Consider the following 26,475-nt stretch of genomic DNA (forward strand, 5'->3'; position numbering starts at 1 on the left):
CTGTCTTTTGATTGTCGCAGCTAACCTGTATCATGCTAGACTGACGCTTGACCAATAAATATTTATTGCAACCGTTCCAATTGTCCTCCTACGTATTCTGAGAAAAGTAAGCATGAGTGACTGAGCGAAAGATATCGTATTGTTTCCACGATACCTGAGGAATCGGGGTTGTCATGTTCATTGGTTGCCAGAAACTACCTACAACGCTGTAGAATACAGGGGGTGGTAGTGGCACCATAGAGCTAGCTGGTCTGGCGGCTGACTCATCCCGTGGGGGTGTCCAGAGTCTGTCTGCACACCAAGTCCTCAATTGAGGTCATCCAAAACATGCAGGTGCTGGGGGGGGGTCCTAGGAACTACATAACGCCAGTGGCTGAAGTGGGCTAAACCATTGCCTTATGCTGTGTGCTGTGGTGTGCGGAAGCAAAATGTGAATGACACCTGTGCGACCAAAAGCACCCTTAAGTATGCATTCAGATTTATTTTTAAAACCAGGGGCTGGCAAGCCAGCTGAACAGTAGGGTAGCAAGTATGCCATGGGCCTTGGTGCAAGTAAGGAAAATGCCCCTTCTGCCAACTGTTGGGTAGGATAATCAAGCAATTATCAGGGTTCAGGGCCTCCCTCAGGGCTCTGAGCCCCTGTGCCACTGCACCTACTGCACCAATGGTAGCTTTCCCAGTGCAATAGAAACTTTCTAGGGCAGACCGAAAATGGGAGGAGCCGATGATATGGAGCAGTAGAGGGAGGAGGGCTGAGGAAAGGGCCCGGCACACTGATCTTTACGGTACGGACTGCAGTATACAGGTTGAGAGGGGACAGTAGGGAGGCTGAGGGAGGGAACTTTACACCTTCAACCAACAAGAGGAACCCAGCTAGTACACAGACACCTCTCGGAACCCCCGGTCCGTGCCTGACTTTCTTGCCCAGAGCAGGTTTTTGTTTAGCAATGACAGAATCCGGAATATAATTCAGAAATGTTAAACAGGTCTACAGATTCCAGAATAAAGACTAGCCACCTTCCCTGGACTAGCTGCATGTGCACAGACCAGGGAGACTGTAGGTGCAGTAGGAAGGGAGCAGGGTAGGCGCTAGTAGGAGAGGGCAGAGTGCGGGTCATGCCATGGAAATTTACACCTCAGGAATAAAAGCATTGCAGCTGAAGAAGGAACCCATTGGCTACAAGGTTATTTAAATATGATCTATAGATGGTGAACGTCTACAATAGAACAAAATGCAGTATTTGTATTTTCTTTCATCTGCGGCACATTCCATGTTTATGCACGAATGCAATGGAAAGCCACCTTAGTGTCCATGTCTGTGATGTGTGCGAATATAAGTGCTAGGGGGCCCCAGAGTGGGACTTTTACCTTCAGTCAGTCCTGGATTTCTCCAGGAGCCCTTTCCATTATGGCTACTTTCATAAAATGATGTTGCATCAAAGCAAATCCTCTCCCTCATTACATCTACATAACTGCTGTGTTCTACTCGTATTAAGGTGTCACTCGAAGTGCCACACATCAGGTCTCAAAATTCCACGTTTGCACACTGAAAACCTAAAAAAGTCCCACATAAACAGACTGAAAACTTGGCAGCTTTGCATGCAAGCAGTGTCCTGCGAAGAAAAAGCAGTCTTCGGGGGCACAAGCACTCCTGTTGCATTCCTTGAGGCTTGTCCAAGTTCCTGGTGCCGACGGGGCTTCCTCAAGTCTGTGAACACCATGCCGACAACAGGCGGTAAAATCCAGACTTGCCCAAAATAATTTCTGAATCTTTTTCTGAAACCTGATCTGTTTACAAATTACAGTCCCCTGTTTAAACTTCCAGCTCACTTTGAGGAAGGTTGTCTCCAAGAACATGTTGGTTTACCTTTGACCCCTACCCAGTGTTCCTTTTCACCAAAGTTTAGCTGTGGCTGCACTGCTATACTGTTCACTGGTAAATGCAGCCTTTTCTTGCATGCCGCTAGGATGCTTGCAGAAGCTAACCGGCTACGCTCATGTGATTTTAATTTTTTTTTTTTTTTTATTGTAATGGTCTGCTTGCCACTGCATCCGCCATGATGCATTACAATACGCCTGGTGCACATGCGAGTGCCACTCACGCCAGGACATCTTAATAGGGATGTTAGAAATTGAGTTTCTGGTTGGCAGAAGTATGCACCCTGTCCAAGCATGAACCACAATCCTAGTCAGGGTAACTCAGATACACACCCTAAATTAACCTGGTCTCTCTCTCTCTCTCTCTCTCTGGTAGCTTGGCACAGAGCAGTCAAGCTTGACAATAGAGACAATATGTAAAGTATTTGTGCAACACTTTATACAGCAAAACCACCACGTAAAAATAGTCCACACCTGGTTAGAACTTGAGCTCAATGTATTGAACACAACAAGACCAAAACAACAAAGATCCAATAAGTAGAACCAGAGTTATGAATTTTTAAAGAATATCTTGGAATATAGGGCTTAGTCATAAAGCGCCAACCAGAGCTATCTGGTCTTGCTGGAACAGGTCCAATCTGAAAAGTCAAGCCAACCTCTCAGATGGCAGAGTCCAGGTGCTGTTTGGAGAGCTGCAGGCAGTCTTTGAGGTCCATGAGATTACAGAACTGGAGGCAAGCAGGCAAGCCTCTGGATTCACACTGCCTGGGCCCAGAGGGGGCAGCAGGCAAGGCAGCACAGCAGAAAAGCTGTTCTATTATAGCAATAGTCCTGCAGTGTGGCACAGCCGTCCTTCTTCCCAGTAGAGTACCCACAAGTCCAGAAGTTTACTGACTTGGTAGGGTCAGAAGTCTTGTTCCTATCCCCAAAGGTGCCTTTGAAGTGGAGGTGACTTCAAAGTGGGGCTTTGAATAGCACGCAGGTCTTCCCTTTCCTGCCCTGACTCCAGACACTACAGCTGCCACTCACCAATGGATTTTTTTACAAGAGCTTTGCTGCTGCTTTGTGGAATGTTTTCAAACACATGAATATATATTTTTATTAACTGCTCCAAGATTGGTATTCAGCATCTTGGAACGGTGTATTAAAAAATGGTATATACAGATGCATGTCTGACTCATCTGTGCATGTCATCCGTCCACCAGCAGTAGGTCACGAAGCATGTGTGATGTCACTTGAACGCATGGAGTGGATCACAGAGGGGATCAGGACAAGGCAATTACATTGAGGGAAAAGGAGGATAAACAAGTATACAAATAGACATTCCATTTTGTGTTCTTGTTGACTAAATACAGCCTTACTCGATGAACTGAAGAGGTTGCCACTTACTAGATTTCTAATGTTTTTTACTGCTTACCATGAGATATTGGCACTTATTCAAGGTGCTTAATGATGATCTGAATTTGGCCAATTCAAGTTTGTGTTCTTCAGTTTTGTTAGTGTGTTTAATGAGTATAAAATGCATGTAAAGTCTCTCCAAGCTATGATTTGATAGTGCATACATGTGCTGTGAGGGCCAAGCTGCAAAGGGCCGGTGTCCTCCCTCCCATCTACAGAAGAACTTCAATATATGTCAAAGGTTCAGTGCATATTACACCTGACCCTCAAAGCTATCAAAGGCTTCGCCTCAGAGGGAGCTGCTCTAGGGAGAAGGTGGTGCCGACCTGAGTGCTCCTCCAACATGGCTGGCTGCGGCCAGATCGTCTGTGCATCCCGGTCTCTGCATTTTTAGCAAAAGAGAGTCTAGACTAGAGTCCGCGATCATGAGTGGAATTATGCCTCGAGCTGTAGGGAGGGTGGATGTGAATTTGCTTCCTGGATGGAGTCATCAGGATGCTTGGCCTGAACAAGGGTACAGTCAGAAATGCATACCTTATTCAGATCGATTGGCTGCTCTGTGCCATACTAGATAGCTTGTACATTTCTCTATTTAACTGCACCTTCTCTTTGAATTGAACTGGGTCTGGTTATTGACTCTGTGCCAGTGCTCACATGATGTAAAGTATAATTATTCTTCTGATACTGGAATTGGACGGTCCCCTATCCCCCTCCACCCTCTGTTGTCCAAGCAGTGCCCATCTTGCATCCAGTTCTGCTTTATTATTGGTATGGACGCCCCCGATATGGCCATAAATAGCATGTCTCAACCCCCATCTATTTGCCCTCCCACTAACTTCATCCTAAGTATGAAGTCCTGCCTTCCTACAAATTGACACCCTTTCTTGTACAGTTTATGCTTTCCCCCGTCTAGTGTCTGTTACTTGTACAAATCCTGCTGCGTTGTGTAAAACATTCTCATGGTGTTGGGCCTAGTATGCACTGTATGAAAAAAAAATGTAAGCAAAGTAACCCTGAGGTCTTCTAGAACCATGATCTACTTTATGAACCGGAGGTATTTTCTCCCTGGGTTGTGACCTTCGACCCTTTTCTTGCTATGGCATTTGAAACCCGTGGTTAGAGTGAGTTTTGAATAAGTGCTTCTTCCCCTACTTGAATGTTAGCCTTGCATTTGTCACTTTTGACCCCTTTTGTCAGTGATTGTTTGGGCTGCATGGTATGCGGGTGGGTTCCTAGATGGGGGTCCTTGATCATGCAGCGCATGGAGTGGCCAGTTAAGGCTGCCGATGGGTTGAACTCTGGATTTTTGATAGCCTGTTTTTTGCCACTAGCTTTGGGCTAGCAATGGGTGACGCCCAGGGAAGTGGTTGCTCTTGTAATTGCCATGCTTCAAGTGGAGGTCCATTATCTGACTGTAGTTCCCGGGATATCACATGCATTGCTATAATTTTATCTGGTTTTGTAGTACCAACATGTCAGTTGCGGTTTTCTTTTAACTAGACTACTAGGGGGGTAACTGCCTTCTAGGTTGTGTCAAAAACCTGTGCTTTGTCTCAGCACAAAATTTGAAAGATTGGTTTTGACAGGACGGGACCCACCAGTTGCCCGCTGTAGCTGTTGGACAGAAAATGGGCTAGCAACCGGTATTGGGTGCCAGTGTCCGCGTTGTTAAACCCGGTATAGAGGCAACCTTTTTACCTTGCTCGTGGACTTTTTTCCCCTCATTTCATGGTGTCTGACAATCAATGTGTAGGAAGCATTGGTGATACTAGTTATTTTGTTCTGATGCTTCGGGCCATTCCATTTATTTGGCCTCCTACTTTGTGCTGCTTCTCAGTTGTATATATTTTAGCAGGTCAGCTTGGATTGGCATATCTCTGCAAAATAGGTATTTTTGCTACATGTCTCTGTCTCTGGGATGAGCACCGCCTTTTGTGGAGTAGTTCCTTGGCAGGATCTGCAGAATTGTTTTCCTTTGCTACTTTTGGTGTTTTACCTCTAGTTCTAATTGGATACCTGTCCTGTCTCGTAGAGTTGTTCTTCCTGTACTAATTTATACTTGATTTGGATGGTTTAGATTGGAGCCATGCTTCAAACATTTTCAGTAGTTTAATACCTGGTTCTCGTAGTGTATCTTCAGTTTGGGTGAACGGGTCATTTTTTGCACTCACGTTCATTTCTGAACATAACTTGTATTTAAGTGCAGTGCTAATCTAAGTCAAGATGCTAGGCACAGCTGCATAATTTTCGCAGTCTGATTAGTGCCTAAATTATTTTGTGTACCCCTTACCCTGTCTTGTGAATCAGTAGGTAGATGTTCAGGGATTGTGTGTCTTAATTGGCAGCGAGGTAGTGAGTAAACCATGCTCTCCGTGGTTGCACCCAGGTGTATTAGAGGTGAGGAGCTGTGTAGAGGAAACTGAGGGTGTATTAGTTTCTATTCCTCTTGGATGTCTGTTTATACTTTCTTCTGTTAAGCCATGTGTGGGTCTTTGACAGATCCCATGCTGAGATGGCACTTTCCGGATTACAAAAGAAGCAGAATGGCCTGCAGTTGCTACAAGAGAAGGCACTTAAGGTGTGCACATGGCTTTTGAGTGAGCTCTTAACTCCTGGATTATTCTATGTGCATGACCTGAAGACTAAACCCTAAAGGACCCATTGTCTTGTGAGTGGTTGTAAAATTATGGGTGTATAGGTGATTTACCACTGTATAGAGGAGATGATCGTAAAGTTTAAATACTAATTGGGAGGCAAAAGCGAAAAAAGGCTAAAATAAGGTTGCCCAATTTTGGCCCTAAACAGGGGCGGCTGGTGGTATTTGAAAATGGGGCGGCGTAAAATTAGTTACATACTGCACTGCAGCAAGCGAGCGTAGCAACCGAGACGAACAACCTACGGGGGCTGCAGGGGGGTGTTTGCCAATTGCACTCTCCTTATCTTCCCCTGTCTGTGTCTCACTCTTTAGCAATCTCTGCTGATAGCTCACTCTTTAACTCTTTCTCTTTCCTTAGCTGTCTCCTCTGTCTCACACTTTCTATTTAGCTTTCTATGCTTGCTTCTCCCTCTCTCACTAGATCTCTGTGCCTGTTTCTCACTCTTTAGATCTCTGATCCGGTCTCTCACCCTATTTACATCTCTCTGCCTGTGTCTCACTCTCTTTAGATTTCTCTGCCTGTCTCACTCTCTTTAGATCTCTGCTTGTCTCTCACTCTCTTTAGACCTATGTGCCTGTCTCTCTATTTAGATCTATCTGCCTGTCTCTCTCTATAGATCGGTCCACATGCCTGTCTCTCACTCTTTCTTTAGATCTCTGTGCCTGTCTTTCTCTCTCTTCAGAGTGCTCTGTCCGTCTCTCACGCTCTTTAGATCTCTCTGCCTGTCTCTCAATCCCTCTTTAGATCTCTCTCCATGTCTCTGTGAGAAGTTGGCCTGGTATATGATGTTCACTAGTTAAAGTGACCACGTTGTACCATGCCAAGCAACCCCTTATGGTGTGGTTGTAAGTCAACCTTTTCGGACCAGCTGCCCTAGTGGTAGCGTGGGCTAAGCAGCCTTTCAGGCTAAAGTCGTTTTGGCGTGTGAAGCAAGCTGTTTTACCATAAGTAACCCCCTTTTATACCAATGAAAGGACACCACACAGATATATATTCAAAATATATATGTATTTATTTCTCAAAGTATCCCCTAGACTCTTTTATGAGCACAGGAGCACAAATCGTTAAACAAGATTACGTTAGAATACACAGAAGTTGCACTTTATATGGATAGGCCCTGGTGGCCACTCGAACCATATACTAAAATAGTGGTATAAGTACCTCGAACAGAAAAGGGAAAAGGCCTAGGGCCTCTAGAATCGCTGGGCCTACAAGGAGCTAACTTTAGTTAGTGACCAGGAGGTCCACGGGTTGCGTGTGCAGAGCAAACAGTCACACGCGGGCTCCCATAGGTTCTCAATGGGTGCGTAAAAGTTACAAAGTTACTGCAAAAAGGATCTTCCGGATGGACTAAACTCAAGATTGGAAACAGACACTAGAGATGATACTCTACACTTGGGCACCGGAGTGCCAGTGTTATGATTGGCTCTAATGGCAGCTTTACCTCACCCACAGGAAGCGGGTGCATAGGTCTCGAAGTGTGTCGGGTTTCTTCTATATGTTCAATGGAGCCTGTGGACAAAGATGCTGCAGGCGGTCGGTCCGGAAGAGATGCGGTGGATCCAAGAGTGGATCGGAGTTGTAGAAGACCTGTAAGCAGAGGGGACAGTGTTCAGTCACTAGCCAGTGACCAGCGTGGCACCAGGTGGGTACCAGGCGATGTCGGGTGCAAACAGGAGGAAAGGTGCAGCTTGTCTCTGCAGCCACGTGGTCCCTGAAGGTCGACGACGTCCAGGAGTCGGTTCACTCGCTGTCCCACGCAGGCTCTCGCTGTCGGCGACTTGATCGAAGCAAACAAGCCTTGGCAAAAGCAATTGTTGTGGAAAACGAAATAAGCTGATGGTTCTGACCAGCAAGGTCAGAGGGACTGCTCCTTTGGAGGGGAGCAAGGGCCAGTCTGGAGCAACCAGACCAGCGGTGTAGTTCTTGAAGTTCGTCGCCAAGATGGCCACTAGCCAACGGGCCAGCAACCGGTTAGGCGCGTCAAGTGGCAAAATGCAGAGGGGCCCCACGCAGATCGTGGAGATGCTGGAGGGCTCACCTTTGGTGCAGATGCTGCTCGGGTGTTGAGCTTCTCAGGACCCAAAGCACAACTTGGAGGGAGCCTCGGTTGTCGCGCTTGCAGCTTGTCGTGGTCTTTTCAAGATGGCTGGCTCCACGTGTCTCGGTGCCTCCACGGGTTCCTTCTTTTCAGGGACTGTGGATCGGGCGGTGAGAGGTCTGGAGGTCCAGGTCTTGTCAGTCTCTGGGCTCGGGCTCCGGCGGGAGGCGGCGGCAAAGCAGACGTTGATTCGCTGGATGGTGCTTGCGTTAGCAAGGTGGTCACTCCATGACCACAGGGGAGATTTCCTTCAGTCCTCTGTGCAGCAGAGCGTCGAAGTTCCCGTCTTCTTCTTGTAGTTAAGTTGATTCCAGGATGTCTAAAGTCTTAGGACACAGCTCCTACCTTTATTCGGATTCTAGGGGCCGGACTACCTGCTAGGTCCCTCCCTAAGGGTGGGACCAGGAAGGGGGGTGGTTACACCCCCAATCCTTTGTCCAGCTCGCCCCAGGCCCGGGACTGGTGTGCCCCAGGACCGGTTTGAACTGGCATATGCACCGAGGCTCCTTGTGAGCCTCAGGCATGTCTGGTTTCTTTCAAGCCCTACCTGACCAATACACAAAATCCTGTCTGGGGTGGTGCACGCACCTCCCCTGGCAGGAAACCCTTTGTCCACACCTCCCAAGCTGGAAGGACTCCCAGCAGCAGGAGGGCAGACTTGTGTCTGTAGTGGCAGCATCCATTTTGTGGAGCTGAGGCTATGTCTGATTTTACCCGGGTTTCAGGTACTGTACATGTCGTGTCCCTCTAGAAGGGTGGAATGCTAACCCCGTCGCCAGAATTCGCGAGGGGTTAGTATTCCAATTCGTATGACACCTTACTCGACATGTTTTGATAAAGCCAAACCAAAGATAGCATTTAACCGCGAGGTTCATAATGCACTTAAGAGTATATGGTATGGCGATATCTGGAAACAGTAGAAGGAAGTGGTTCCGACCACTGCAGACAGGCTCAGCTCATGCCAGAGCACCATCTCACATGGAACCAAGCACTCTGCCTTCAGGATTGTTAAGGCCTGCCATAGGAGTGACTTATAGGTTAACATGTGTCCCATTTAAGGTTAGGTATAGGTATACTACACCTAAGTAAAGGTGGTTACACCAACTTACCCCAGCTGAGTGATCAGCCAGTTGTGTCAAATTTGTTAGGCCAGTCCAGGGGTGGCATAATACATGCTTCAGCCCCTGGTAGGCCTTAGATACACCAATGCCCTGGGTACCTAGTGTACACTGGTACAGGGGCTCACAGGGTGATCCACTTCCAATTGGTTATGCGCCTAGGGTGCATAGTGTAAATTTAGTAGAGAGAACAGCAGGCTGGGGGTCTGATTGGCAGGCCCACAGCCTCAATATGTCAAAAACCAGTGAAGCAAAAAGCAAAAATTTGGGGTGACCATAGGATAGCAGACCCTACTCTCCTACAGTCTCCCACTCTCCGTCTCTATAGCGCTCTCTATTTATCCCTCCCTGCCTTTATTGCTGTGTTCGTCTCTTGCACTTTCCTGATCTTCCTTTGTCTGCCTCACTGCCTCTCGCCATGGAGCTCCCCCTGCCCTTCGCAGAGTCTCTTTAGCTTTCACAGTCTGCCAAACTCTTGCCGCGGAGGAAATACAGGCATGAACTGAAGTGTGAATACTGTCGCACAAAGACTACCATGCCCCCATCCACCTGAAACTGGCACAAAGCAAGCGTTGCAGCGTAGAATCCCCACTGTCCCCGTGTAAAATGAAGATTGTAGGCGCGGACCGATAACTGTGAAACCTTCTCAGGCGTGACCCCATCACTCTGGTCCTGACGGCCTTGCACTGGCTAACTCCTACAGACTAGAAGATTCTTCTCTAAAGCTCCCTGTATGGTTAAGCGGGTTATCTACCAGCAGGACCCACTTTTCTTCAGTTAAAACGGCAGCTCTGTTACCAAATAAGGATTGCCAGATAGAGAATGGCACCATTGCCAACCACCTTCCCCTTGTATAACCTCCCCCAAAAAAAGAAAGATAGGTACCATAAAACACTCTATGGTGTGGGTGATCGGACTTGCAAACTCTGGAACACGTTCCCGAACAACCTAAAGATGAGCCCGTACACCTGGACCTGGCCGACTCACGAGCGCGGCAAGAAGGGGAAAAGGTTAAGTCTTGACAAAGCACAAGTATGCAATGTCAGGAGTCCAAGGCAAAGAGACAATGAGGCATTTGCATAAATGAAGTGTTAAAACTGAAAAAGGACCATTACATAAAGTTTTTCGGGAGATCTAACCAGCTGATTATTTCCTTTTGAAGATCCGCCCCCATCTCGGTCGGAAAAACGGGTCGACAAATTGCGGCTCAGAGCTCCAATCTTCCTCACCTCAGCAGACTTGCTTCCTCCTTCCGTGCTCCACTGTGGGACCACAGCCGTTCTGAGCCTCCTCTGCTCTCTCCCCTTGGCGCCTTCACGATTTGAACGGCACTGGAGTGGACTGGCAAGTGGCAACCCCGCTCAGCCAATCCTGGCGCTGCCAGCAGCGCCAGGATTAGCGTAGGACACGGGTACTACTCGCCTGCCTGCCCATTAGGAGACCGAGGTTTGAGCCTTTGCTCAACCCTCGCTCTCCTAATGGGCATGCGCCAGCCAGAGCAGACACTAGTGCCCATGACGGGGCACGGCGCAAAAATTCACCCTCCGTCCCCACTCATGAGCACTTGTGCTGCTGCCTGTTGCCCCTGGTCTGACAATCATGTCAGTCAACATGACGCCGGACCGGCCACCCCCTTAAGACTCTGAAGGGGGTGGGCGGCCCGACGTCATGCTGACCGACATGATTGTCAGTTAGTTCTCCCTCGGGCCGGCGTCTTTGAACTTAAGTAAACTGATACAGTTTACTTCAGTTCAGAGACGCCGACGCTACTGGCGGAGGACGCACCGCGCCTGGCCCTAAAGGCCCTAAAATGTGACAAATGTACAGCCTATCGACAAGAGAAATGTATGTACTACTATTGCAAATTAAAGTCACTTATATAATCTGATTACTTACAAATTCTGGCATGCATCCAGCCTTAATGCGCGCTGGACAACTAAATACAGGAAATGTGGACGACTAGAGTCACTAAGGCAGTGATCACTTTAGCAGTTAAATTCCATCATAGTTTACACTAACCCACACTACATTTTCGTGCTCCTTTTCATGGAAATACCCCACAGGACAGTGTGTGGAATGTCCAGCAGTGTTTGTGTGTCACAATACATCTAATCCCCTCCGCCTCCCTCCCACACCCTAGCTGGCTCAATTAAAGAAGGCAACATTGTAGAAGGCCTACTGTAGTTGATTGCTAGAGATTTAGGGCTGGGAGAAGAGAATGGTTTTCCTATACACGGAATGGCCTCTTTAAATTAAAAGAATGTGCAGTGTTTTCCAACATTGCTGTTTGGGTGCTGTAGGATAACTGGAGCATCCTGGGATGCCAGAAATGGTACTGGGTCAACAGATGCAATGCAGCTAATCCCCTTAGGTGAAGTGTACACTAATGAATGTGCAGAACGATTACTGGATTTATTGGCCACAAGAAACTGGAGTTTATATGATCACAGTTTTATACATTGTGATCATAACCCAATGGACCAGTTTGAACTGCATGCAAGCAGTTTTCACAATCTGTTTCGAACCTAAAATATAAAAGAATAGCATTGGCTAAAAATTTCACAATTATACGTTGAATGGAGATTGAAGTTTTCATGGTGGTGTGTCGTGAAAAGTCCAGCCACAAGTGTCCTTCATTGTTTTACCTCCCCTTAGAGAGAGCAAGAGAAGGCAGTTGGGTACACACTTAAAATATCACAAGATCTGCACAGCCATATTTAAAGAGATGTTCGCGAAGAAGGCATAAACTCTTGCGAGCAGTATACTTGACAAGTATTCTGCAAAGGAAGATGGCTGCCTTCTTTTGAAGTCCCCTATTGCCTAAGTTGTGGCCAGACTTCCGAATTTCCACTTACATTTTCGACTGGTAGGTTCATTGGTTCCATGTGGTGTGGGGGAGGGGTGTCACGGGCGTCTAGTGTTTGTGATAAGAGTGCACTGAAGCCTTCTGCCCGATAAAGGACCATATGTTACGTACATACAATCCTAAATACAGGATGTTTTTTCCCCTTTTAAACACCATCTAGGATTGGGTGTTAAACTTAACTTCTGTTTGGTTTCTTACCTGTGGGCGGCACGGCTTGCAAAATAGCACGACTCTCGAGCATAAGACACCGCCTTTTTCTGGTATGCGCACATCCTGTTCATTGCTGGCGGTAGGATGCGTTTTGGGGGTTGGTTAGGGTGGAATGAGGTCATAGCTTCCAGTAGTTAAGTTCCTCCATATGAAGCCGGCACGTGCGGAGTATTTGACAGAAATTCCCTTCATCGCGGTTCTGTTTGCTGCCTAGGTAGAGGCTAATTGGAAGGCCCGGACGTGACGCCGCGGCGCGCGCGGAGGGAGGCCTGCGGAAGTTGTATTTCTTGGCCCGCGAAGCCCTCTTTCCTGTGTGTTCCCGCTGCCCGGAGGCGTTGCTGGCAGCCCCGCCGCTAGCGCTAGCACTTATTGTTCCCACCCATTCTCAGTAAAACATCTGAACCGCGCCGGCTGCCAAATTTCGCATTTCTGTCTAGTTTACAATAAGGCAGGAATTTCTACTCGTGCTAAAATTATAGGCCAGGAAAGGAGCATCCTCGAAAGCGGCCTTTTAGGGCTGCGGCTGTTCCTTCTTTGAAGCCATGCCTTACTCAATCAAGCCTTGCAGGCCTCATCTTGCAAGTTAAAGAAAGTATTGGGCACAGCTAGAGGAGGCGGTTACCACCCACGTGGCCAGAAGGGCGAAGCTACAGCTTAGTCTTCATACCTAGATATTCATGTTATTGTATACGTTTTATAATGCGTCTGATATTTCACGGCCGCACGGATGGAGTCCTTCTTAAACTTGTGCATTTATTTTGTTGTCCAGGGGGATGTAGCTTTTGTTGGTGCAGCAGGTGCAGTGGCACCGGAGCTCAGAGGCTTGAGGGGTCCACTGAGCCCCGATTATTGTCCGACTGCCACAGTGCCCATTTCCTTCCTTGCACTTGTGTGCATGACACTGGCTACAATACTGATTGTCTTTATTCTCACTGTATTTATTTTTATATTTCTGTAAATTACTAGACGTCCTCTATTTACAATTTTACTGTTGACCGGTTGGCTGCCTTGGTGTACAGTATTTGACCAGTAAGGGGAGACTCCAGCCATAGACGTTTTAAGGTCAATTCACATACTCATTGCTCTAATACATACTGTTTGCACTACTAAGCTGTACTAATGAACAACTAAGCTTTATTTACAAAAGAGGGCTAATTCATGTCTACGTTTCACAAAACAAATTTACACTAGTAAATGGATCTACGCACACTTGACATTCTACCACAATAGTAACTTCGTTAGTGATTTAACTTTCTCACAGGGACAGCGATGGGTGTTCCACACAGAGATGATCTGTACGATTAGTTAAAAGGTCAGACATTGAGTATGTAGGTATTCACAAACATTTGATGGAAACCTTCTAGGTGGATATGGTCAACAGCAAGAGTTCTTCTGTATCCAGTGTGGTTGTGGGATTGACCGGTCCCGTAATATGGCCTCTGAGTACACATCGGGTACATTCAACAGCCGCTAGAGGATTTATTTGTGACTTTAAGGGCAACATTGTGAATGGTGCACTTACCATAGCAAATATGTAAAGGTTGCAATAGTTTTGAGGACTATTTTACCAATGACCTTCAGTAATAATGAGCAGCATCTTTCTTAATATTTCAGTATGTGATGCTGCAGTGGAATGTATCCACCATTCTCTCTGGGGCGACGTTTGCCTAATAAAATAGCAAAATCACCCAAAAACATATATAGGATAAAGTACACACTGCCATACATTAGAAAGCTATTTCAAGTCCATGAGGAGTTACAAGACTATACAGAGGAACAAGGCTGAAGGCAGAGTTTTATAAGGTTAAAGAACAGAGGTGACCTGCAATATGCTTTTAATATACAGAAGAGCGTATTGTATTCCTTAGACTACATGGTGACACCGTCACCTCTCCCACAAACCACTTAAATCCTTTGTCTTGCTGATCAGTTCATTTTCGAGAACAGCAGAAGAAAGCCAGTTCTTGTTTAAGCTTCAGCTGCAATAATGCTCAGTGGCCTGCTTTAAACTTGTCTGCTGACTCTAGCAGTAGGCAGCATGGCATCACAGTTCAACAGTAATAACATATTAACTCAACTGTAATATGGAAATTGGAGACCGGATTATATACTGGTATTGTAAACTTCAATGTATTACAATAATCTAAATAGGCAATATAATAATATTCACAAATGTATTTTATATTGCTGTAAATCCCTGTATTTGTTTATTTTAATCCATTTTTCACGTGATTGTCACCAATCTACCAACATGTAGTTTTTATATGAAAAAATGCATTAAAAAAATAAAATGTGCCATCTCTGAATAGTATTTTTTAAAAATGTTTAGCCCAAAATAAAGGTGTCAATTAACACTCGATGACCATTCCTTTTCTTTATTCCTCTTTCATAAGGACTGGCCTTTTGAAGATGGAGCTCATCCTCCTACTAAAATTGTAGATGACTGGTTAAATTTACTAAGAACACGATTCAATGAAGATCCTGGATGCTGTGTGGCTGTCCATTGCATAGCTGGCCTTGGAAGGTAGATGTTCAGGTTTTCAAATCTTGGCTTATGCATTGTAATTTCACCCTGTGATTATCACTGCTCTTGTTTTTTTTTCTGTCTAGCCTTCCACTTTAGTTTTCTTTATCCATGCACTTTTTATTCTGTCCAATGCTTTCATTTTTTCTGTTAGGAAGAGAGACTGATCATAGGTGTCTGGTCTGTTGGTGGAAAGGCATGTGTTTTGTTAATGTATGCTGGTCCTTCATTGTGCAGGGCTTTGTATGCGTGAGTCAGCATCTTAAACCGGCATCTCTTCTGGATCGGGAGCCAGTGTAGCTTCTTGAGGTATGGTGTGATGTGGATCCTTCTGGGGAGGTTGAGAATGAGTTTTGCCGCTGAGTTTCGTGTTGTCTGTAGTTCCTTCAGGAGGCGTGTGGTGAGTTCCCATAGTCCAACCTGCTTGTGACGAGGGTCTCAGTGACTGTCATTCTGGCGTTGACTGGGATCCATCTGATGATCTTGCGACGCTTGCGTATGTTGTGGAAGCAGGTGGATGAGACTGCGTTTACCTGTTTCTTCATAGAGAGATTGCTTTCTAAGATGATGTCGAGGTTGTGGGTGTAGTTAGTCAGGGCTAGGGATGGGCAGAGTTCTGCACGCCACCATGCGACGTCCCATAGCGAGGTGTTCCCAAAGATGAGAACTTCTGTCTTGTCCATGTTGAGCTTGAGAAAGTTGTCGGTGACGTTCATCATACATCTGTGAAAGTTGGCTGTGGTGGTGGTGGGGGGGAGGGGGGGGAGTCTTCTAACTGCGAGAGGGTGAGCTGGATGTGGTTTGTGTAGAAGATGTTGAGTTCATGCGATCTGATGGTGTTGGCCAGGGGGGAGGTGGGGGTGGTCATGTACATGTTGAAGAGGGCGGGGCTGAAAGACCATCCTCTGGGGCTCTTGGGTCCGGAGGTGAACAGTGGGAGACTAATTCTCTGGGTTGTTCTGGTGAGGTATGATGCAATCCATTTGAGTGAGTCTCCCTCGATTCTGATGTGGTGGTCTGTTGATCAAGATGTGATGGAAGACCGTGTCAAAGGCGGCTGACGGGTCAAGGAGAATGCGGGCTGCTGTTTCACCCTCGGTCCAGGAGGGCCCCGATGTAATCGGTAGTTGCTATCGGGGCTGTTTCCAAGTTGTGGTTAGCTTGGAAACCGGATTGAGAGGCGTCCAAGAGGTTGTTGTATTCCAGATGTTCGGTTAGTTGCTGGTTAGTTGCCTTTTTCAAACTTTCGCTGGAAAGGGGAGCAAGGAGATGGGCCGGTAGTTCTCAGGTTCTGCTGGGTTTCCAGATGGCTTCTTTAGGAGTGGCCTCACTGCAGCATGTTTTCAGTCCTCCAGGAAGGAGGCCGAGGTGATGGAGGTGTTGAGGACTTTCTTCAGCTCGTCGCCAATAGTCTTGCTCCTGAGGTTGAAGATGTGGTGGGGGCAAGTGTCCGTGGGTGCTCCAGAGTGCACGTAATTTATCATGATTGTGGCGTAAGAGGGTCCCAATGGTTGAGCAGGTGTTTGGAGTTTGTATTTGTGGGTGTGAGCGGGCTGATGCTGTCAGCGGTGCAGGGATGGGGTTTTGAAGTTTTCTTAGATGACGGGTCTTGTTATGGAACAAGTTTATATGAAAGAAACACGTTCGTTAGATTCCTCACCTTAGAATATCCCCAGGCGTCGGGCTGGATCCGGAAAGATTTTTCGTCAGCGATACCCTTGCGCATAGATAGGCGTCGTCTGCGGCTCCGCGTCCGTCGTCGTGTACCAGGATGACGTAGTCTGAGTACTTAGACGCCGCCCTCGCGCGCTGACGTCAGTTCTTCTTTTTTCCACGCCGATCCGGGAAGAGCATACCCTTTTAGTCATTTTTTGACTAAACTTTTTGACTCTTTTGGTCTATTCTGTCGACTCGACTCTGGTGCCGGTAGGATGCCTGGTTTCAAACCCTGTGACTCCTGTCACTGACTGTCGGTTATGGACCTCCACCGCCGGTGCCTCTACTGCCTTGGGGCCGACCACCATTCCGAGTCGTGCCTCGACTGCCGCGCCCTGACTTTGAAGGCTAGGCGGGAGCGGTCCTGCAAGCTACAGGATTTCCGGCAGTCGGCTCCACCACTCGTCTGGTTCCAAGTCTTCGGGTAGGTCGAAGCATAGTAAGAAGTCCAACAGGTGACATCGCTCTTTAGGCACCCCTCGCTAGTCACGTGACTCGGCTGAGGGTTCGGGTGGTGCCACCCGCTCGGCTCCGTCAGAGCCGCAGGAGTCGCGTCCGTCCCCATACCCGCCGGTCCCTGGGACCGACGCGACTCCGGCAGAGGTCCGTGCCTTCCTCTCAGCCATGAGGGGCCTGGCTCCGCCGTCGACGCCTGTCTGCATGCCTTCTGGCCCCGTGGGCTCGACTGGGAGGCCTAGCGAGCCGGCGGCCCCGGCCCCAGCACCGTCGCCGACTGCGGTACGCTGCAGGTCCCCGTGGGATCCAGGCCTGGCTCCCAGTTGGCGCCGGACGACCTCACGACCACCCCTGCCCCCTCCTGCCGGCGCCGACTCCGGTACCACCTTCGGCGCCGCATTCAGACGACTTTTTCCCTGGTTCAGTCCGGGCCTGGCGGCAGACGCGGTGCCGGGCGGCGCCGCGTCTGACGCCGATGGGTGGCAATTTCATCTTCCGCCCGGCTCCAGTCATTCCACCTGTCTACCAGGAATCGGATGACGGTGACGACTGGGAGGGGTCTGAGGACCCTCTGGGAAGATGAGTTTGGGGATGCCAGTGGTCTTGATACCTCCCCTGACACTGGCTTCATCTCTCCTCCGACCGTGGCTTTGGAGGAAGGTGCTGCTTTTTCTGTGGTGCTGCGCAACGCGGCTGAAGCCCTTGGTCTAGAGCTGCCTGCTGTGGCTGTGAGGACTAACCTCCTCACCGAGGTGCTCCAACCGTCAGCAAGCTCCTCGGAGCCTCTGCTGCAGTTTAATGAAGCACCACTGGACGTTCTGAAGGGCACCTGGTCCAAGCCCTCCACAGTACCTCCTGTGGACCGGAACATAGCCCGGCGCCACCGCCCTGCACCGGGCGACCCCAGCTTTCTGTCCCTGCACCCTACGCCTGAGAGCCTAGTTATCCAGGCCTCGACTTCCCAGACCTCCTTCCCGTCCGCTCCCCCGAATCGGGAATCCAAGAGACTTGAGCAGTTTGGTAAGGAGCTGTTCTCCTCCCTTAGTTTGGGACTGCGGTCTGTTAACACCGCTTGTCTCTTGGACCGTTACTCCCACTCCCTGTGGGATACGGTGGAGGATGTGCTGCCCCAGTGTCCGGAGAAGGCTCGGACACGGCTCGCCCAGGCTCTTGCCGAGGGGCAGGATGCAGCGCGGCACGCTATCAGATGTGGACTAGACACTACAGACTCGCTGGGTAGAGCAATGTCGACCACAGTGGCGCTCCGCCGCCACGTCTGGCTGCGGTCTACGAGTTTTTCAGGGGATGTCCAGAGCACCCTCATGGAGATACCCTTCGATGGCAGTCGCCTTTTTGACGACAAGGCGCATAGTGCGCGGGAGCGCTTTAAGGACTCCCGGGCTACGGCCAAGTCCTTGGGCCTCTCAGCCCGCGCCCGCAAACGTCCACTTTTCGCCCCTTTCGTGGCCAAGGAAAGAACGCCCCCTCACGTCCGTCTAGCCACAGACCGCAGAACCAACCTCGACGTGGATTCTGCCGAGGCGGTACAGGGGGACAATGTGCCGGTCAGTCCACATCTACCCCGGCAGCATCTGCCTCAAAGCCCTCCTAGTCTGTGCTTTCAGGCCCATTCCACGCCAGTGGGAGGCAGAGTTCGCCATCACCTGCTCCACTGGCATTCCATCTCATCGGACAGGTGGGTGCTGCAAATCGTCCGAAGGGGCTACTTCCTCCCCTTCGAGGCGACCGCTCCAGCCATGCCACCGCAGTACCACCGCATGTCGGGGGATCACTTGAAACTTCTACAGGAGGAAGTTACGGCCCTCTTGGCCAAGGGGGCCATCGAGCGCGTTCCTGGTCCAGAAGTAGGTCGTAGTTGTTGTTCCCACTACTTTCTGGTTCCCGAGAAGGGCAAAGGGGGCCTACGCCCTATCTTGGACCTCAGGAGCGTCAACGCCTTCCTCCGCAAGGAGAAGTTCAAGATGCTCACCTTAGCTCAGGTTCTGGCTTCCCTAGACCCTGGAGACTGGATGGTAGCGTTGGACTTGCAGGACGCTTATTTCTACATCCCCGTCCTACAAGCCCACCGCCGTTACCTGTTGTTCACGGTGGGCCAGGAGCATTTTCAGTTTACCGTGCTCCCCTTCGGCCTCACCAGTGCCCCTCGGGTGTTCACGAAAGTGATGGCAGTGGTCGCAGCTCATCTGCGCAGATTAGGGGTTCCAGTCTTCCAGTCTTCCCCTATCTCGACGACTGGTTGTTGAAGGCGGGCTCGCCCCAGGCAGTCTTCTACCACCTCCAGACTACGGCCGACCTCCTGCATTTGCTGGGGTTCTCAATCAATGTGCCGAAGTCGCATCTGAGTCCCTCCCAGAAGCTCCTCCTTATCCGGGGCAGTTCTGGACTCTGCGCAGTTCCGGGCTTATCCTCCGGAACAGCAGGTCATGGATATTCAGGCTCTGATTCCCATCTTTTGGCCTCTATCCCGGGTTTCGGTCAGGTTGGTGCTGCGGCTTCTGGGTCTGCTGGCCTCATGCATCCTGTTGGTGCATCATGCCAGATGGCGAATGCGGGCTCTGCAGTGGGACCTGAAGTTTCAGTGGGCCCAGCATCGAGGCAAACTGTCCGACCACGTACTGATCTCGGAGGGCACTGCAGGACCGTTGCAGTGGTGGCTTGCGGACAGCGATTGGGTCAGCGGCAGATCCCTCTCCCTACCCCAACCGGAGTACGTAGTGGTGACGGATGCGTCCCTCCTGGGATGGAGAGGCCACATGGGAGAGGCGGAGATCAGAGGCCTCTGCTCTCCTGTGGAGTCCCGGCTCCATATCCACCTTCTGGAGCTGAGGGCGATCTGACTTGCACTGAAGGCATTCCTTCCCACTGTCCCGGGAAGTGTGGTGCAGGTGTTCACGGACTACACCACCGCCATGTGGTATTGCAACAAACCGGGCGGGGTGGGGTCGTGGACCCTTTGTCAGGAGGCTCTGTGCCTCTGGACATGGCTGGAACATCAGGCCATCACCCTGGTGGTTCAACATCTGGCAGGCTCTCTGAACGCCAGGGCAGACTAACTCAGCCGCTGGTGCATGATGGATCACGAATGGCGTCTAAACTCGGACGTGGCGCAAGGCCTCTTTCGGCAGTGGGGAGAGCCTTGGTTAGATCTATTCGCCACCGAAGAGAACGCGCAATGTCAGCAGTTCTGCGCGTTGGAGTTTCCAAGGTGGCACTCGCTCGGGGACGCCTTTCGTCGCGAGTGGAGTTGCGGTCTGTTGTATGCCTTTCCGCCTATACAAATTCTGCCCAGAGTGCTGAAGATCGGGCACGACCGGGCCCAAGTCATCTTAGTGGCTCCGGATTGGACACAAAGGTACTGTTATCCCGAGCTACTCAGTCTGTCAATCGATCCCCCGATACGACTGCCTCTTCAGGACGACCATCTGTCGCAGCAGCAGGGGACGGTCCTCTACCGAACCTGTCCAGTCTCCACCTCCGTGCGTGGAGATTGAGCGGCGACAGTTGATGCCATTTGACTTGCCTCCTGAAGTCTGTGATGTGATTCTGGCAGCCAGGCGTCCCTCCACAAAATCGGTATACGCCTGCAGGTGGAACAAATTTGTGGCATGGTGCACAGCAAAGGCTGTGGATCCCCTTTCCACCCCTCTTTGTGAGGTTCTCCTCTTTCTTCTTTCTTTGGCCCAGAAGGGCTCTGCTCTGGGCACCCTAAAAGGTCAGCTCTCTGCTATTTCTGCTTTCTTACGGCTTCCTGATCAGACTTCTTTTCAAATCCCCTGTTTCTCGCTTCTTTAAGGGCATTACTCACATGTTTCCTCCTGTCCATTTCGTAATGCCTCAGTGGGATTTGAATCTAGTCTTGACGTTTCTAATGTGCGCTCCCTTTGAGCCACTTCATAATTGTCCTTCGTCTCTTGACGCTTAAGACTGCTTTCCTGGTAGCCATCACCTCTGCTAGAAGGGCGAGCAAGCTCCAGGCTCCCTCTTCTAAGCCTCCTTTTCTTTCTGTCCATCCGGACAAAGTTGTTCTCAGGACTCGTCCTTCCTTTCTCCCTAAGGTGGTAACTGCCTTTCACATCGGGCAGTCTGTTACGTTGCCCACCTTCTTTTCGCCTCCGCATCCTTCGAAAGGGGAAGAGCGGCTCCACTGTCTGGACCCAAAACGGGCGCTGTCCTTTTATTTGGACCGCACCAAGCAGTTCCGGGTGGACTACCAACTCTTTGTTGGCTACGTGGGCGCTAAGAAGGGACGGGCGGTGCACAAGTGGACCATCTCTCGGTGGGTTGTTTTGTGTATCAAAGCTTGACTCCTTGGCTAAAAAGGAACCTCCTGTAGGGCTGAGGACCCATTCCACTCAGGCCATAGCGGCGACTGCCCTGGGCTGGGGATTCCCCTTGCAGGACATCTGTCAGGCAGCAACGTGGGCCTCACTGCACACTTTGTTAAACATTATTGCCTGGACAGCCAAGTCTGGAGAGACGGCTTCTTTGGCCGTTCTGTTCTCCAGGACTTTCTGGTGTGATCTTGGTTCGCAGACCCACCACCGGGGTTGGTATTGCTGGGGTATCTATTCTAAGGTGAGGAATCTAACTAACTTGTTTCTTTCAGATGAACAAGTTACTTACCTTCGGTAACGCTCTATCTGTAAGAAACATTAGTTATATCTAGGGTTGAGGTTATCCCTTTCAGGGCCCTAGAATGTTTTGGCAGCAGTGTCGGTCTCTTGCATGGCTCTGCGTTCATGGCGCTGAAAGCTATGTACAAGAACTGACGTCAGCGCTCGAGGGCGGTGTCTAAGTACTCCGACAATGTCATCCCGGCGCACAACGACGGACGCGGAGCCGCAGACGACGCCTAGCGACGCGCAAGGGTATTGCTGACACATAATCTTTCCAGATCCAGCCTGACGCCTGGGGATATTCTAAGGTGAGGAATCTAACTAACTGATTTTTCTTACAGATGTATCGTTACCGAAGGCAAGTAACTTGTTCGACAGGGTGTGTCAGTTATTGGGAGGGGGTGATGTCCTTCCCGGTGGCTGTGGGATGGAGAACTCCACTATGGTGAAAAGCTCCTTGCTGCGGTTTGTGCTGGTTTCTATGTGGGCTGCTAGGGCGTTCTTTGTTTCTTTCAGGAGGCGGTGGTAATGTTTGAGGGCTGTCTTGAGGGTGTTATGGGCTCCTGTCTCTTTGCTGGTGCATCACTTTCTTTGTAGTTGCTGGCATTTGCATTTGGTGGTGCGTGGAGATGTGCAGCAGTTGTTGTCAATGCGCCTGGAATTCCGAGATCTGTGGCTGTGTAGCTGCACCGGGTGGACGAACCAGGGGTTTTGGCGCTGGACATAGACCTGGAGCAGACTGACTTGCCTTTGGCACGCTGTGCTACGGCCTCCATTAAGTAGATCCTTGGAGGAGGAAGGGGCACTGGGTGATGGGGAGCGGGAGGATTAGAAACAGTGGGAAAGTTGGCGGTGGAACAGCTGTCTGGCTTGCTACACAGAGGCAGAGAGACCCAAATTAGAGCAACGGACAAGGAGCAACTGCAATAACCGGGCACAGAAAACATCAGTGATGACAGTAACAGGCACAAACTAAACTAACAATGCGCGGAACAGTAAAGGCAAAAACAAGGTACACACTACAGTGACAATGGGCAGAACGACCATGATGGCAGTAACGAAATATTGACTACAGTACCAAAGCACAGAACACAATGATGGAGGGAGACTAAATGTTTTCATACTTTGCTTGCTTTCCCTTTGCTTTTCATCTCCCAAATGCTGTTTTAAACATTTTGCCTCACTGGTGAAGAAATGTACAGCATAACTATTGAGTGGCTGTGCTATTGAAGCAGTTGGTTTGCATATCCGTGCAATTGTTACACCGATTTGAGAAGCGTCATTCAACTGACAACAGCAGAAATGGATGGGTGAAATGCTTCATTTAATCAGAACTGCTGTTAATCGGCCAGAGTGTGTTCCATCTTTGTGCCTTTAAAGGCATGAGCCATCTGCTGAAAGTCACATTCATACTGACAGGGCTTTTGTGGACCTTTTCGAAAACTTTGAAGCAAAGTGTTGGTGTTCCTCAATGAAAATGGGCAAATGGTAGGTTCTTCATTTTGATTGGCACATGATGTATAGATCACTGGAGAACATTATTATTCCTACTGCGATAGCTGTTCCCCCTGCTTTCAGGTCTTTCTTTCTAGCTCAAGCCCTCGCTTCTAATCTCCTCCCTCCATTTCATGCTTGCCTCTCTAGCCCCTCCCCCGGACTCTTGTCCTATTTTCTCGCACTCGTCCATATCTCCTTATTCCTTTCTCGCACTGACAACTTTGTTACATTTTGTTTACATCCTTAAATGTATTTGAGTAGCTGGTGGGTGCGCTCAGTAGCTGGTGTACATGCTCAGTGGTTGGTGGGTGCCCCTAGTCGGTGCACGTGCTCTGTTGATGTGCTCTAGATTCTGAGGATGCCAGCTGCAGCACTTGTAAGACAACCGTTATTGCGTTATTGCCAGTGCTGATGGATGCAGCTAACCTAGAGCTCTAATAAGTCTACTACTACCTTCAAATTATCACTGCATTTCTGCGGTAATGGACACAGCTCCTTTATTTCTGGTCCTTTTCTCTTGCTCATCCCTTGCCCTATTGTTAGTCTTTATCTCCTTTCTCTTCTATACTGTCACTTGTTTTTCACCCTCTCCTTTTCTTTTGTCCCGTTCCTCTGTATTGTCCATGTCTCCATGTTTCACTACTTCCTGTTTACATCACCACTCCGAAGTATAAACAAAGAGCCAAACACCAGGCTGGCAGTGTTCATTTTTTAGGTCGAGCCTGGGAAGCGCATGCGCTGCTTTCCGAGGCGTGCTGTATTCAGGTAGGGGCTTGAAGCTCCGCCCATATTTTTCATTGGCTTGTCTTTGTCCTCTGTAAACTGTGGTTGTTCATTGATTATTAGGCTTAGTAGTCCCTCCTTAGTACCACCTTGTCTCATTTTGTATCCTCCCATGGCGACACCCCGTTACGTGTGTTTTTACTTGGTAGGCTTTAATTACAGCCTCAAAGCACTATTTTCTCAAATAGCTTGGTCCTGCCTACTGTTGTAGGCAGGACACGCACTCTCATAATGCTTTTTTTATAGCAAGATTGCATTTGCAATGCAAGAAGTATCGCATTTGCGAGAGTTTAAGCTATCGACATTGTAAATGAGACTGCCTTTTATCTGTTTTAAAATCAGCTCTTAAATAAAAAGCATTGTCATTTACAATGCCAATAGCTCAAATTCTCGTAAATGTGAGACCTATTACATTGCAAATGCTTATTATTTTTTGGAAACACTCTGAAGGGGAGCATATGGAAAGGCGGCTACCAAGACAGCTTATTGATCAGAGATGGCTCGTTTTTGGACAGGTGTAGACACCCTCACCAACACCCCTTCCCCCCCCCCCACCACCATAAAAATGTAATCTGGGGTGTTCGAAGGAATCTCCCTTTCTTCCCTATCTGGTGCTAAGCAAGGTCTTCACATCCATCTAGATCGCTAGCTACCCAGAATACACCTTATTTTTCAAGCATTATGTTATATTGAGCATGCTTGCCTGTTCACGATACTTTTTTTTTATACTCTATTTCCTGATTGCCCAAATCACCTGCCTCCTTTTTATTTGTAGAGCACCTGTCCTTGTCGCACTCGCCCTGATTGAGAGCGGCATGAAGTACGAAGACGCCATCCAGTTCATAAGACAGTAAGTGCCCTGTAGTAAACTTTTGCTGTGTGCCAAGTTGCGAGCCAGCCATACAAGTCACAACATAAATATCCCAGGGCACGGAACACTCTCTGAATGCCAAGGAGCAGTTAATACATCTAAAGGGCGGCATGAGTTCTTCCTCTGCCATTTGAGATGAAGTTTATTTGGAGAAGCTTTTTTTTTCCCCACTGTGGGACTTGAGCCTGTGACCTCCAAACCAAGCATTAGTTTTCTTAACATTGCTTTTATTCAGCACATCATGAATTTATATTCATTTAACCATGGTGTTTCTCTTCTAAACAAACACGTAAGTCGCTCAGAGCACACAAGGCCAGAGTTGCTGGTAACTCATTTAATCCTTGCTACCAGGGGACAAGTCTAGTTTCAACCCAAAAGGATTGTGATCATACACAACCTTTGTGAATAAAAAACAAAAAATGATGAACATATGAAGTGTTTTCTTTGTGCCAGTTTACACCTTCTGTTTCCTTTTGTAAGAGATCCAAAACATTTCTGGGATGATGGGCATATTTTAGTAACAGTGTACGTAGATGCCTTTTTATACAAGCATCGGACACTGTGACTTCTGTGTTGGCAGATATTTCTTAGGGGTGGGGGGGCATGAATTTTCTTAAACATATGTTACTAGATATAATCTAACTCTTCTTAGGTACGAACATATTTTTCTTCGAGAACCAACACTACAAACAAATCTAAGGGAATACTATGGGCACTGTCTTCTCCCAGCTGGGAGAATTTGTTCATGAGCTGCTAGGAAGAGAAAGATGGTCTGGACACAAAACATGGAAATGTACCCCAATAACCTTTGTAGTATGGCTGCAATACATTGACTATGTTTTCCTTATATGAAAGGTCTGGAAACCGAACTCAAAAAATTCCCCTGGTCATTAAAACCAAAATGACTTCAATTTAGCTCCTACTATGAAAACTAGTCGCACCTCTGAGTTCGTAGCTGTCCATTTAGCCATCAATCAAAATCATAGTGTGGACACTTTATACAGAAGACTGACTGCTGGCAACTCTACTTTGCATGCACTAAGCAGCTGTCCACCCACCTTTAGGAGCATTTTCCCCTACAGTGAGTTCTTGCATGCAAAACACAACTGTAGCTCCAAATCCGGTTACTTTTCAACGCAAATTGAAATTTTATGCAGATTTAAAGGCCGAGGATATTCGAACAAGCATCGGAGAGAGTATATAAACACGAGATGGAGAACATAATGACATAAATACCTTGGAAATGGTTCCTAATCCCGTTCACTTTTAGAACATACAACACGGTACACAAGCATTGGAACATCTTAAAAGGCGATGATTCACGGAGCGAAGCAATGGGAACAAAACCCTTTAGTTACGTACAAGAAGAGTCCATCCCACAAAGTAACTAGTCCATAGTCACAAAGTATTACAACCTCCTTTTGGCTGACACTGAGAAAGCTTTTTCATCGTTGGTCATTTCAAGGCCTGCAAGTACAGCACCGGTGTAGCAGAGTATGACTTACAAGATTTGGGCCATGAGCAAAAAATCGAACCCCAAAAAAATGTAAATATTAAGTTGTGGTTTTCTCATTTGCCTCTGTAAAAATGCTTTGTATGCAGTACGGTTTTTGCAGTAAAAAAAAGTACTTGAACACATTAGGGCCATCACTAATAAGGACTCAAATTACAGCACTGCGAAACAATATATGGAGATGCACAACAGTGATTGGACGACTATGAGGTCATTGAGAAAATGAGATTGTGTAAATAAAAATCTTAGA

At 48.4% G+C, this 26,475-nt stretch overlaps 1 protein-coding gene across 4 annotated transcripts in view; it reads left to right on the top strand.

Annotated features, from left to right (window-relative positions):
* Positions 1–26,475, top strand: part of PTP4A3 (protein tyrosine phosphatase 4A3) — a 193,828-nt gene that overhangs the window by 130,297 nt on the left and 37,056 nt on the right. For all 4 annotated transcript variants that reach the window (XR_014961468.1, XR_014961469.1, XM_085604825.1 and 1 more), the window contains exons 4-5: positions 14,622–14,752; positions 24,617–24,691. Coding sequence is in view for 2 of the 4 variants with exons in the window: in XM_085604825.1 (XP_085460951.1) it covers positions 14,622–14,752; positions 24,617–24,691 (206 nt within the window). In the remaining 2 variants the exon portion in view is untranslated. The remainder of the gene's footprint in view (positions 1–14,621; positions 14,753–24,616; positions 24,692–26,475) is intronic.

Source organism: Triturus cristatus, chromosome 5_1 (genome assembly GCF_964204655.1).
Source record: "Triturus cristatus chromosome 5_1, aTriCri1.1, whole genome shotgun sequence".
In the NCBI taxonomy this organism is placed as follows: Eukaryota; Metazoa; Chordata; class Amphibia; order Caudata; family Salamandridae; genus Triturus; species Triturus cristatus.